The 14,002-nt window shown below is 38.2% G+C and overlaps 2 protein-coding genes across 2 annotated transcripts; both read right to left on the bottom strand.

Annotated features, from left to right (window-relative positions):
* Positions 1–1,842: 1,842 nt before the first annotated feature.
* LOC102788623 (ras-related C3 botulinum toxin substrate 1-like) lies at positions 1,843–6,406 on the bottom strand. The gene is made up of 6 exons (XM_006791472.2): positions 6,300–6,406; positions 5,228–5,299; positions 4,857–4,974; positions 4,274–4,336; positions 2,318–2,477; positions 1,843–2,210 (listed from the first exon to the last, which is right to left on the bottom strand). Exons 1-6 carry the CDS (start codon positions 6,332–6,334, stop codon positions 2,080–2,082), a joined length of 579 nt encoding a protein of 192 aa, XP_006791535.1. The 5' UTR covers positions 6,335–6,406; the 3' UTR covers positions 1,843–2,079.
* A 2,024-nt stretch (positions 6,407–8,430) lies between these two features.
* On the bottom strand, positions 8,431–12,284 carry LOC102789098 (ras-related C3 botulinum toxin substrate 1-like). The gene is made up of 6 exons (XM_006791474.1): positions 12,250–12,284; positions 11,103–11,174; positions 10,381–10,498; positions 9,779–9,841; positions 8,664–8,823; positions 8,431–8,561 (listed from the first exon to the last, which is right to left on the bottom strand). The coding sequence occupies exons 1-6, from the start codon at positions 12,282–12,284 to the stop codon at positions 8,431–8,433; spliced, it is 579 nt and encodes a 192-aa protein (XP_006791537.1).
* Positions 12,285–14,002: the final 1,718 nt, after the last annotated feature.

Below are 14,002 nucleotides of genomic sequence, written 5' to 3'. Positions count from 1 at the left end.
AGCGGTCTCCACTTGTTGCTCCTTCTACACCTTCCATGCATCTTCTCTGCAGTCTTCCTCTTTTCCTCCTGCCTCTCAGCTCCACATTCAGAATCCTTTAACTTCTCTGACTTTCCAAGTGGAAATTCTGACTTGAGGGAAATTCCAGTTGAAATTGAAGTGTTCCTTTTTTTTATTATTATTTTAGAAGTTAATACAAATGTATAAACATATAATATAGTTGTTGTTGTGATTTGGTGCCGTATAAATAAAATTGAATTGACTTGAATATAGTTTATGAATTTTACACTTAAAGACAGTACAGCGAGCAGCTAGACACAAATACTGACAGCTTACTTTAATTAATACATTTGACTAGTATAATCAAATGTCTAATCCCAACTCACCAAAAGCCCAGCAACCTAAAACTATAGGTGTTATTTTTTATTTTATTTTATTTACACTTCTATAAATTATCTTTGTTATCGAGACCTAGATATTTCGCTAGAGTCACGAAAAAAAAGGCGTGAAACATAAACTAACATTAAGTGAACTCACCCGTCTCCGACAACAACACTTTTAATGCTCTGCATTGCGCTGCAGGAGCAGTAAGACACTGTCATAAATACACAACTGTGCTACTGCAGAGACTTCTAATATTACAGTTTGACGCGCACTGTTGTCAGCTTGAGTTTTTAAGTCAGGGTTAGTGGGACTTCGGCTATTTTCTTTTCTTTTCTTCCTTTTTTTTAATTTTTTATTTAGAGGTCACCATCTGCATCCATCTCCCTCTCCGGCTGGCATCCTCACCTGTCACCCCAATCCTCTCCACTTCCTCCTTCGCTACATGCGTGGATCTTCTCTGTGGTCTTTCTCTTTTCTCCTGCCAGACAGCTCCATATTCGACATCCTTTGACTTCTTGGACTTTCTGAGTAGCAAATCCGACTTAAGGGGGAAATTCCTGTTGAAATTCCAACTCAGAGCTCCAGATATCTTCATAACTATAACTTGAGATAATATTATCTAGCATTTAACATGAGCTTACTCATAAATTATGAAGCACAACAGCAGCCACCACATCTGAGGTATTAAAAAAAGCCAAAATAAGTGGACGGGTCGATAGTGTGACAGGATTGAAACTTAAATTTGTTTTTCTACTCTAAATTCAACATTTTGCTGCTGTTTTATCAAACAGTAGCCATGCCAGTGCAGACATACTCATCTCGCCCTCACACACACACACACACGCACACATCGCTCCTCATCCTCCTCCCTGCTCTGCTGTTTTGTTGTTGTCACGTGACTAAGCTGCCTCAGACACAAGCTCGCTGCAGTGAATGAGAAATGGAGATATTCTATGGCTATAAATGAAAACACTGCAAACAGCGATGCATGTAGAAAAGAAATTCCCTTTTGTGGCAAAACAAACAAACAGAAAGGAAACAGTTTATTTAAACACCAGGAATAAGAGATATTTTCCCCCAGAGCAAGCAGTAAAAGAAACTTTAGGAGGAGGGAAATTCCTCAGACACACCCAGGACCCCCCAGCACAGAGGTCAGAGGTCATTATCAGAGTCTTTCCAGAAAGGCAAAGAACATCCAGGTAGCTCAAAGAGTGGGGAAAATGATGTTTCATCAACACAAGCACACTTTCCAGGTAAGCACATTTAAATTCCAGGTCTCCAAGAACGTTTCAATTTTATTTGTCACATACACAGTTATAGAAGTATATTGTACGGTGAAGTGCTCAGACTGACTGTACAAGTAAAGAGGAAGACATAATAAAGATGAATTCAAATAACTTTTTTGAATAATAGCTATCTAATATAAATAACTAGAAGGGCAACCATAGTTTAGGGGTGAGTACTGGGTAGCTGAGTAACTGGTGGGGTGGGGCAGCCAACAAGTGGTCCCATCGAACAACCAAGTATTAGTGACAGTGTATTGGTATAACTGTTACATGGAAACATGGAAACTGTTATGGAAGGACAGAAATACATTGTTTTTGTGCATGTGTACTTCTGTTTTTCTTGTATTTCTTCAGCCACCCTCACCAGTAGCAGTCACGTTCCCCTGTAACAGTTCCAGTGAAGGAAGTCTTAGAGGACAGAGCATTTATTTGCCTTCTTTTTGATGGGTGAAGGGCACAGGACAGCCCGAACTACCTCATCAAACACAGTTTTAACGCCACGTTGCGTCAGGGATGAGCACTCCAGGTACTGGACAGACCCTAAGGACGGGAAAAAGAAGGCAGCTGGGGTATTACTGGAATCTGCTGTCTTCCATGAATTATAATTAACCATTTAAAAAAGTATCAGAGATAACTGAAGCCATTACCAATCTCTTTGGACAGGGCCAGTCCTTGAGAATAAGTAATTGGAGAGATTTTATTCTTCTTCAGCTTCTCCAGGGTGTCCTTGTCATCTCTCAGGTCCAGTTTGGTGCCTACGAGGATTATGGGAGTGTTGGGACAATGGTGTCTCACCTCATGGCACCACTACACAGAGATAACATTTACAATTTAGGGATATGATGTTTTAGATCGTTCAATGTTATCTTGAACACTTTATTTTATCAGTGCTGCAACTAATTGCCATTTGCATGAGAAGCCTGCTAAAGATGCAAACCAAGAATCCCAGCTGTGCACAAAATATTTGAAAACCAGATTTTCCAATATTTCCAGTGTTTGTTATCTTAACTTCTGTAAAGATCTCTCAAAACTATCTCTGAAAATGTAATTCAGTAAACACTTTTTGATGGAACTGCAAATAAACAATGCACTATTTTGCCCCAAATCCTGATCCAGTAAAACTCGTGGCTATAAGGGGGAAACCTCTGCGCAGCCAAACACACCTAGAGTAGGGGTGTGACTTGTGCCATCAGCCAGTGACATTTGCCCACTTGGTGATATGAGTGACTTTTCTGTCTTTAGCCTGTGGTGACAGGCTGTTTGGATTGTGACTAATTGATCGTTTCTTGTAAACCTAGTGGAGGTCCTATTTTTTGGGGGGTGAATATTTATCTATTTGGTTCATTACTAAGCTACAATAATTCAAAGAATAGGCAAAGTTTGACATCTTCAAGTTCAAAATTTATAGAAAACAAACAAAACTTGGTCTTGTTTGGTGTTGGTCTCTTACACCCTTTCCAATAAAAAGTGGTTATACCGCACATGGTGTTAAACTTAAGTGGGAAACAAGTGTGACACACTGACAAATGTGTCTAATATCAGGCTAAATAATATGTTGTCTAAGAAGGTATGATAAGTATGGCGATAAATAGGCTGTGAAATCACCAGCAGTAGATTTGTAGACCTCAATCCCCTCTTTTTCATCTTATTTGGACTCATGTTATTCCCGTTTAAGTCTAGTATTTTCTTTTCCCGCTAACTACTGAGAAACTTTCAGTCTCTGTAGCTCATAAATACTCTGTTATATTCATGAGCTTGTTGCTGCCAACTTATGTCTGCAAAATGAACTGAGAAAGTAAAGTTGTGTGCAAGAAAAACAACAGCAACGATGTTGCTGTGATGCTGAGGGGATCTCTTCAACACAGCGGACCAGTACAACATCCACACAATATATCCATACAGATGAAGCCCCTCCATCTGTCATTTTCCTCCACCTGGGGAAACAACTCATCCTTGACCCGGAATGGCCACACAACCTTTTTCTGTCTGAGAAACTATTTTTCATTCCTGTCACTTCACACTCAGCTGTGAGGCACTCCAATGCAAGCGGAAGGCCATCACCTGATGGAGCCACCAGAACCACATAATCTGCAAAAAGTAGAGACAAAATCTGCAATTGGACAGGCACCAACCACCTTGCAGCACCAGCAGCAGCAGCTCAGTGCATCGACATAAACAATGAAAATACAGAAAATGGTCCATTCAGACTCAGTTTTCTCTGCCTTCCCTCTGCTGTTGAAGTTCTACTGGAGGTGACAGCTGAAGATAATGTAGACCAGGTCCTCTACCAGATCTCCCAACACACCCTCACACACTGGGTAAGAATTTGATGACAAATTCTTAAGCATAAATGATAAACATTTGTCAGCTGTCTCCACTTTCCTGTGTTCCTTTCATTTTATGACAAGTTGGAATCTGTACTATAATTACCTATACAACGTCCTGTTAGTTACAACTTTACTTTCCATCATATTAGGATCTTTCAGGAGCTGTAGCTGCATTTTTCCAATGAGCTTATTGATTAGTTTTCCATCTACAGCTGCTTGTGCCTGTTTGGCAGCACAGGCATGAAATGAATGAACAACATGATGTCGACTACTCACCTTATGACGGACGTTTTCATACGAGGCAGGCATCACGAGTGAAAAGCAGATGAGAAACACATTCTGGTAAGACAGAAATACCAAAGTAATCACTGCCTGTAACAACCACTTCCTGTTCAGAAGGGTTTTTGAGTTTTGTGCCAAATCTTTAGCTAATAGCTCTTTGGAAATCACCTTGTTTGTGCAAAAATACTCTTTTTATGTCTGTTAAATTGTTATGTTTGAGATTTTTAGTCAATTCAACGAAAGAAATGGGAATAAATAATGTTTTTGCAACAGGTTTATAGTAACAAAGTGCTGGAAAACACAATTTAAAATCGGTTCTTTGCCACGTTGTCTGTTATCTGACGACACAACAGTGGTTCATCCCTCAGCTTAAGTTCGTTTTTATACATGATTCTTAAATGGGTTAATTAAGTAAATAAACACTGTAGAACTATTGCTCAAGAAGACTTAGAAGTGAGATATAAGGAAATGACATTATTTTGCACAATAATGTAAGTGAACTATAGCACAACATTGACAACATTGACTGATTGCTGACAATCAGAACGTAATCATGTTTTTGTTGTGGTTGTTGTACCGTCTCTGGGTAGGAAAGGGGGCGGAGTCTGTCGTAGTCTTCTTGTCCTGCTGTATCCCACAGGCCCAGGTTCACTGACTTCCCATCCACCATAACATTGGTGGAGTAGTTGTCGAACCTGATAGAAAATGAAGTGCGTAGAAGCTAAACCTTCAGGCTTAATATAAACTGGTAAAACATTACCTCTACTAAAATAAAAAACAGGAGAACAAGGCAAATTGATTGATTTATTGTATCATTATTCCACTCCTATGATTCAAGGCTCAAAGCAAGGCTAATTTTAATATAAAAAATTCACACGATGTCAAGCGATGCCAAGCATGATTGTGTAAGGATTGTGCAGCAGGATGAAAAACCAATTACTGACTTACACAGAGGGAATTTCCTCTCCGGGAAAGGCATTGGTGGTGTAGCTGATGAGCAGACAGGTCTTACCCACTGCTCTGGAATGAAGAAGAGGCTGGATTAGCATTTATTGAAAGAAGGCAAAAAACTCACCAAAAGTTGTTACTGATCATCTGGATGTAGCGTTTTCAGCGGGAGAAACGTTTCGACACTCATCCAAGTGACTTCTTCAGTCTTTTATAAGTTTTCCCCAAGCTTATAAACACTCTGTGAACGGCCACTGATCAATGATCAAGTAGTTAGTTAAGATTATGTGTTAACTAATTATTTCCACAATAATTAGTTAAATAAAAAAATAAAATAAAACAAATAATTAACCACAATTCAGTGGGTTCCACACTGAACTTAGGGGAAAGAAAAGTATTGATACTATTGCGCTAGTATCAGTCCAATACCAATAACAGAGCAGGTATCGATATTATCGATGTATGTCTTTCTAATCTTTCTCCGAGTGAAGTTAGCTCTTTCTTTTCTCCCTGTGAGATACAACAGCCGGACATTTAACTAGCAACACACTTTAAGACAAACTGCACATAAAAAGTTTGTGTGTTTGCTGATGTTTGCTGGGCTGATTGAAACGTTGCATTTGAAATGATCTGCTAATTAAAAAAATATTACTCCCTTTATGCTCTCTCGTCTTCTGTAGGGCTAGTTAGATGCTGAAGTAACTAATGTACATCAAAAACCAAAAAACTTTAAACCTCTGACTTCACCACACGGTTTTGCCTTATATTCATCTCACTTTATGCGACATCCCGTTGTGATTAATTGCCTTTAATGTGTCACTGTTTAGGCTCAAACCAAAAATAAGGAGCCTGTTCTGAAAATACGCGGAGTAGAAAGTACAGATATTTGTTTGTTAAACAAAACAAAACAAAACAAACAAATAATAATAATAGTAAAACCTATTCATTCCCCCCCCCCCCCCCCCCACCTAGTATCAACATGGTATAAAGTATCAGCATCGAGTTTGAAATTGCAGCATCGCTAACCACCTGTAAAATATCAATATTAACTACTTATATTAAATGAACTCACCCGTCTCCAATGACAACACACTTAATGGATTGCATTGTGCTGTAGCAGCTGGAGAAATGCGGTTAGCCCGGGAGCCAGCCAACAACAGCTCATTCTCATCATGCTGCCTTGCTTTAACCTTTAAAGTTGGATGCTGGTGCTGCGCTGGGAATGTCATCCGCGTTCCAGTGCTCGGAAAACAGGTTTTTTTTTGCACCATGGCGAGGTGGAAGCCTCCGCCTATCAGAAGCAACAACAAAGCAAAGCATGTTTTTCGTTGTTGTTGCTGTTGTAACATATTCCTGGATAGAGCCCGCTCGATCATAAGTACACATCAGGTGGTACTAGAGACTTCAAGTATTACAGTTTTGTTATATACTGTTTGCACGCACTGTTGTCACCTCGAGTCACAAGTCGGGGTTGGTGGGTCTTCTCCCACTTTCTTCTTTCGGCTGTTTCCTTTAAAGGTCTCCATCTGCCCCTACACCTTGCATCCTCTCCTGTCACCCCAACCGTCTGCATGTCCTGCATCGCTACATCTACGGATCTTCTCTGTGGTCTTCCTCTTTTCCTCCTGCCAGACAGCTCCATATTCAGCATCCTTTGACTTCTCGGACTTTCCAAGTGGAAAATCCGAATTTAAGGAGAATTCCAGTTGAAATTCCCATTTGGAGGAGTTCCAGATAACGTCATAACTTTTAAAGCGAGTTTACTCATAAATTTCTTGGATATATTCCCATATTTTCATGGGCTGCTCCGGAAGTAGCAGCAGCAACCGCTTCTGAGGTTTAAAAAATTTGCCGCGCTTGTACTGTTTTTGTTTCAACTGTGTAACAGTGTTATTATTCCTTATTCCTCCGATAAGTCAAGTCTCTTAATGAACCTTTCGGGCTTTCGTTCTCAACCGTGATGTAGTTATTTTTAATTTTAACTTTATGTAATGAAGAACATGAAGGAAAAGTGCACCTAAAAGATTAACTCCACACTTAAAGTCATATGCTCATACAAGATTTTATTGGCTTTTTTTTTTTTAAAGTGAGGTAATTGAAAAAGGATATTCCTGGTGTCAGATGAGCAAAGTGAGTGAGTCTAACTTGTAAACAGGTTATGGCACATGAAAAGTGGAGGCAACAAAACTTCACAAATGGTTACTTCAAGCTTTTTGTTGACAGCAAGGTGACACAACTGCCTTCATAAAGAGAAACTGAAGTTTGTTAGGTGCTAAATATGGTGGAGCTGAATGAACAGCAGGAAACAGCAGCAGACAGTCAGCTGTGTTTTAAACCTTTGAGATGACAGAGCAAAGGTTTTGAAGTTTTTTACTTGTAAAAGCTTGAGATACACACACACACACACACGTAGTCAAAACTTTCACGTTTTTTCAGAAGAATACAAACGATTCTTTGGTCAGTTCCAACTTAAAAAAGTATGTACCTTTATTAAATAAAATCTCAACACACTACATTGTATCATATACTTTATATATTTGTATATAAACCATTTTAAATTGTTGGGAAACAATCTAACAACTGAATAGACAAAACCCCACTCTGTATATATCCTCAGTACAAATCTGGAAAATTACATAAAAGTATATAAGACTGACATTCACCCAGCTTTGGTTTGCTTGTCTTTTAAGGCAATAAATAAACGAATAAATACATGTTAAAAAATAAAAAGACAGGCTCAAGAAGTGCAGTATTCTCAGTGAAATGGGCAGTGAGGCTCACATATAGATGCTTTGTTAGACTTTAAATAGACAAAATATCTGTTGAATGTCTGTTGGGGATGAGGAAAAGTTATTTTGCAATAATTATATTTATCATTTTGTAACCCTGCCCTACTTCCACTTAAAACAAACAAAGCAACTGACTGTAAGCACACACACACAAACAGTGGGGGGGAAAAAAGCTGAAGGCAGTCTGTGGTGTGTCTTACAAAACATCCAATACATATTAGAAGGCCTCAAGAAATTCATGGTCTCCTCTATACAGTATTGTTAGGACAGAATTAGGGTCTAAAATAGTCCAACCTCTTCTCGTAAACTTGACCCTGCGTTGGTATAACTGAGGTTTTGTGTGTGTATACTGGTGTGTTTCTCCCTCAACACTAGCAGTCATGTTCCCCTGTAACTGTTCCAGTGAAGGAAGTCTTAGAGGAGAGAGCATCTCTTCCCCTTCTTTTTGACAGGTGGAGGGCACAGGACGGCCCGGATGGCCTCATCGAACAAAGTTTTAAGACCACGCTGAGTCAGGGCTGAACACTCCAGGTACTTGACAGAACCTGAAGACAGGAAATGGAAACCCACAAGTTTATTATTGGAATCTGTCATCTTCCATTAATTACATTTAATCGTTAAATTATCAGAGATAACTGAATCATTACCAATCTCTTTGGCCATGGCCAGTCCTTGAAGATAGGAAATTGGGGAGAGTTTCTTTCCCTTTAGCACCTCCAGGGTTTCCTTCTCAGCCCTCAGATCCAGTTTAGTGCCCACGAGGATTATGGGAGTGGTGGGACAATGATTTCTCACCTCTGGGTGCCACTGCACAGACACAGGGGTGTCCTTTTTCAAAACTGTCTGTTATCTTAAGCCCATTATTTTATAATCGCTTCAAGTGATTACTGTTTGCAATGCCAGTCTACTGTCTTGTTTTTGGATGAATTTATTATTTTGGACCTTTCTGCATGTTCTCCTTGTGCTTATGAGGCTTTCCCCCCACCATTCAAAGACACTGGTGATTCTAATTAGACTCTTGGTGTGGATTTGAATGGTTGCCTCCAAGTATGATAAAGTTCCTTCCATATATTTTCTGTCACTTGTCCAGACCTCCCACCCCAAAACCACCTCCTCAGGCTTATCTGTGGGGAACACCTAGGCATTTCCAAGCCAGCCAAGAAATGCAATCTCTTCAGTGTGTCCTGGATCTACTCCAAGGCAGTACATCCCTGGAAGACTTTGTCCACAAGGCACCCTGGAGGCATCTTAGTCAGATTGCCTTAACTACCTCAGTTGACTCCTTTTGATGTAGAGGAGTGGCAGCTTTACTCTGAGTCACTCCCAAACGACTAAACTCTGCACACTATCTCTAAGGGTGAGGCTAGCCTTCAAAGAAAGCTCATTTCTGCTGCTAAAATCTGCAATCTCATTCTTTCAGTCACTACGCAAGCTTGTGACGATAGGTGAAGGCAGGGACACAGAATAGTAAATCAGCAGCTTTGCTTTCATGCTCAGCTCTCTTCACTACAACAGACAGGTACAGTGTTCATATCTGCAGACACTTCACCCATTATGAGACATTTCCAAAATTTCCACTCTTTAACATGTCAGGATCCTTCAGGCAATATAACTGTATTTTTCTATTATTGATCAGGTTTCCATCTACAGAACAGGCATAAAATGAGTAAACATCATGGTACTGACACTGAGAGCTGGACTAGTAAAATCTAAACAAGCTAACCCCATCAAAAAGTCTTTCCATAATACAGCCACTACTCACCTTATGACGGACGTTTTCATACGAGGTACAACACACAAGCGAAAAGCAGATAAGAAAAATGTCCTGGTAAGACAAAGAAACAAAGCAGTCAGAACCTAATCTCTTTGTATTTTGCAACAAAATTGGTGCAGCAATTTATTTAAATGTGCATGCATACACTTGTGGAGTTTACATACTCTGATTATGAACATGACTGTCATGGTAATTTGGGGCTTTTAGTATTTCTTGGAACTGTTATTTTCCAAAGTGGAATGACTGTACAGCATACGTCTTTGGATACTGGCTGTCTTTTCTTATATTCCCCATCAAGGGGATCCCACACTGCTTTAATAATGTTCTGTCAGGAAAGGTTTCTTGACAACCGCCCTTTAACTGAGGTAATTTCTGATGACGCTTTGGTGAATGGCCGATGGATCATCCCTTGAGTTAGGTGCCTTTTTTTATTCCTGAATGATTCACGCGTCAGTGTTAAATGGCTTAAGATATAGCCAAACCAAAAAAAAGAAACATTTCTCTAAAGAAATGAGGCAAGGCTCAAGTACTGTAAGTGAACTTTAACACAGCATTGTGATCTTTTTTTGTATGTGATCTTTTTTTAGTACCGTCTGTGAGTAAGAAAGTGGGCGAAGTTTGTCATAGTCTGCTTGTCCTGCTGTATCCCAGAGAGCCAGGGTCACTGGGTTCCCATCCACCATAACATTGGAAGAGTAGTGGTCGAACCTGACAGAAGTGATGAAGTGTGAATGAGCTAAACTTAGTTTAATATAAACTGTTAAAACATTACCTCTACTAAAATTTAAAAAACAAAAAAACAAAAGAGACAGAACCTAAATGGAAATCAACCTTTCCTCTTATTTATTGTGCTCTCTCTAAAGAAATATTCAGTCATTTTTTAAATCTAACTGAACCAAAAGCCTGTGTATCATCCCACAGTTACAGTAATGAGGATCAGCACTTTCCACAGCTGAAACAGAATCAGATTAGGTGGAGTTTCCTCATAACTTTCTGTAACACATATTTTTCTTGGCTAGTTACACTCTCGACCTGTCCAGGATGTACCCCACCTCTTGACCTATGACAGCTGGGATTGGCTCCAGCCCTAATAAGGATAAACAGAAGTGGATGGATGGATGGATGGATGGATGGATAGTTAGAGTGAACTGCTGTGATTGTAGCCTCTTCCACAAGCCAAGCTTTCACATTACATGATTCTGCAACATGATCCCAGCTTGATCATGAAGTGAAGAAGATGGAGACTGATTACTGACTGCTAGTCTTGCATAAATAAATAAATGTTCACTGCACTGCACATTTGGATACTCACACCGAAGGGATTTCCTCTCCCGGAAAGGCATTGGTGGTGTAGCTGGTGAGCAGACAGGTCTTACCCACTCCTCTGTAAGGGAGAAGAGGCTGGATTAACATTTATTGGGGAAAGGAAAAAAAAAACAATTGTAGGTATGAACTGAGGAGACTGCACCTTTTGCGTGACTGGGGTCAGGTCAGTACCAGTTGTGCTACTTTTCCAAATCCCTGATCGATCTAATCATTTGGAATGTACAATACCTTGAAACAGTATTTGTACACCCTGAACTTTTCCACAATTTGCCACGTTACAATGACAAAATGAAAGGGATTTTATGTGATATACCAGCAAAAAGTAGTGCGAAATTGCTTCCATAGTATTCTACATAATATTGTACATTTAAAAATATCTTAATCTAACATACAATGTGTCATAATAGAATTTTCCATTCTGAAAACACCATCACCAGAACAAAGGAATCCATCAGACATAGTACTACACGTTGCTGTGTTTGTGTCTACAAAGTGTTACTACATGAGACAACCTAGAAAATAATGTAAAAACCACAACAGCATAAAATGCTGTCGATTTAAAAACTAATAAATAAATATTCCTCTATATTCTTAAGAAAACTTCCTGCTTTGATTATTTTTCTGCTGATGCTTCTCCTCCTTTATTAAGTTAAACTGTAGTTTTTCCTCTGAAACAGCGCTGCATAGTGGCTTCATGAAAGCTGAGGTGGAACGGGATCAGGTGTTCCCAGCACTGTCATCTATCGCTTTCCCTTTCAGCACTGAGTGAAGCACTTTTGAAAGTGAAAGTCAGTTTGTGGATTTAACATTTGAGCACACTGTTTGGAGATGCAGTGCTAAAAATCAGAGGCTGGGATGCTGAAAATAAAAATAGTGTATCTTTATATCCCCGCCGAGGATCAGAAATTGTTTAGCATATTTATGATTTTTTTTGTTCCAAAATAAATTAAAAATAAATAAATAAATAAAAAATGTAAAAATGTAAAATATGGCATCGAAAATTGTTGCCTATCCCCCCCACTATCAAGTTTGAAATGACGATATCATGAAAACACCAAACCTTTAGCTAATGTTATATTTAAAGGTAAAAATCAGGTTTAAAACATGAACTAATACCGATTAAATAAACGTACCCGTCTCCGACAACAACGCATTTAACGGTCTGCATTGCGCCGCAGCTAGCCCGAGAGCCAGCTAATCCCAGATCGATGCTCATCATGCTGCTTTCCTTTTAACCGGATGGTCGGAGCTGGAGATGAGCACTCATCAAGTCGAGGTCAAGCCAGCCGCACCTTCAATTTTCCGGCTCCTCTATTCTTAATATTACGGTACTGGTGCCGTCCAGAAATCCAGAAACCCAATGAAAGACGTCTTTATCCTGTAGCTTTGAATCAGTTTTCATTTTATTTGCAAAAATAAACCTTTACATTGTGGTTAATAAGTAATACAAGTTATTATAATAAGGTATTAGACATACATGACAAATTATAAAGCAGTTTTAACAGGATATTTAACATTGCGACATTGAAGAAATATTTCAGTAAATTTTCATTCACGTCTCCCAGCTCACAGTTAGTGTCATAGCATATAACTAAAATAAAACAAGACAAAAATAAAAGTCCGTAAATACTCCATCTAATCAATTTGTATACAGTATTATCGTATTGCTTCCATAATATTGTACATTTAGAAACATTGTAATGTTATAATGTTATATAATTTTCCATGATCAATAATTGTAATCAAACACTTGTAATTTATATTCTAGGGTCTTACACGTTGAGACAACAGTTGTTGTGGATTGGATCTATATATATGGAATTGAATTGAATAGTTCTGATGATGTATTAGTTTCACTGGACTGCTATTCAGGTTTACCCCAATTACTCTAGAGTACTGTACAGTCATTGGTTTACCATGACTCTATACGTGGTGAGTCTTACCTCATATCTGTACAGTTTTAGAAAAAATGAAAAAATAAAAGCAAAGTTCACTCATATTACATTATCATATGTAATAGTCTCAAATTTAGTACTTTTAGAGATGATTGAACAAATCCACTATTCCAGTTGACTCTACCTGTGGTTTATGGCGTCTCATAGAACTGTATATGGCTTGATAAAATAAATAACTAAAAGCAGGAAACGTCCACTCAAATTACATAGTAATATGTGTAATACTACAATTTGTAAACTGTAATTACAGTAGTTTTCTTTAAAAAATAATAATTTCAGCAGATACTTACAATAATAATAATAATAATAACAATAATAATGCACTGGACCAATTCTGGAAAAAATTACCTTTCCACATTCATAATAATTATATAATAATAATAATGCAGTTTGTTTTTTTAGTTCTCATGACGTCCTCACTGGATTTTTTACTTTTTCCCAGAATCTCCATGATTTTCATTTTAAATTACTTTAAATAAAAATGTTGATTAAATGAAAAACTATACGGTATGAGAATATTGTTACCTGTGCTGGTTACAGTTAGTGTCAGCTTTCATGGGAATCCAGTAAAAGCTTTGTGTCACAATGTAAGGAACTGCAGGAATTATTGTTTTGATTGGGTTTTTATCAATATCGTCAAATACAACCCCAATTCCAAAAACTATGAGAAGCTCTGAAACGCAATTAAAAAGAATGCAATTACCCGCAGGCTTTTAAAAACACTTTTTAATTCAAAATAGAGCATAGAAAGAAAAAGATAAAATAATTTCCAAACGCATGGCTGAAAAAATAGGAGTAGTTTAAAAAAAAAAAAAAAAGCATTAAAATCGCTTTATAATTTATTGCGTATTTATTTATTTATTGCGTATGTATAATTTATTGTATTTATGTAACAGAACCTGTTACTTCCACAAATAAAATGAAAAAACAA

This window comes from Neolamprologus brichardi, chromosome 4 (assembly GCF_056152115.1).
Source record: "Neolamprologus brichardi isolate AB-2024 chromosome 4, ASM5615211v1, whole genome shotgun sequence".
NCBI classification, from domain to species: Eukaryota; Metazoa; Chordata; class Actinopteri; order Cichliformes; family Cichlidae; genus Neolamprologus; species Neolamprologus brichardi.
This window is presented reverse-complemented; position numbering and strand designations above follow the sequence as displayed.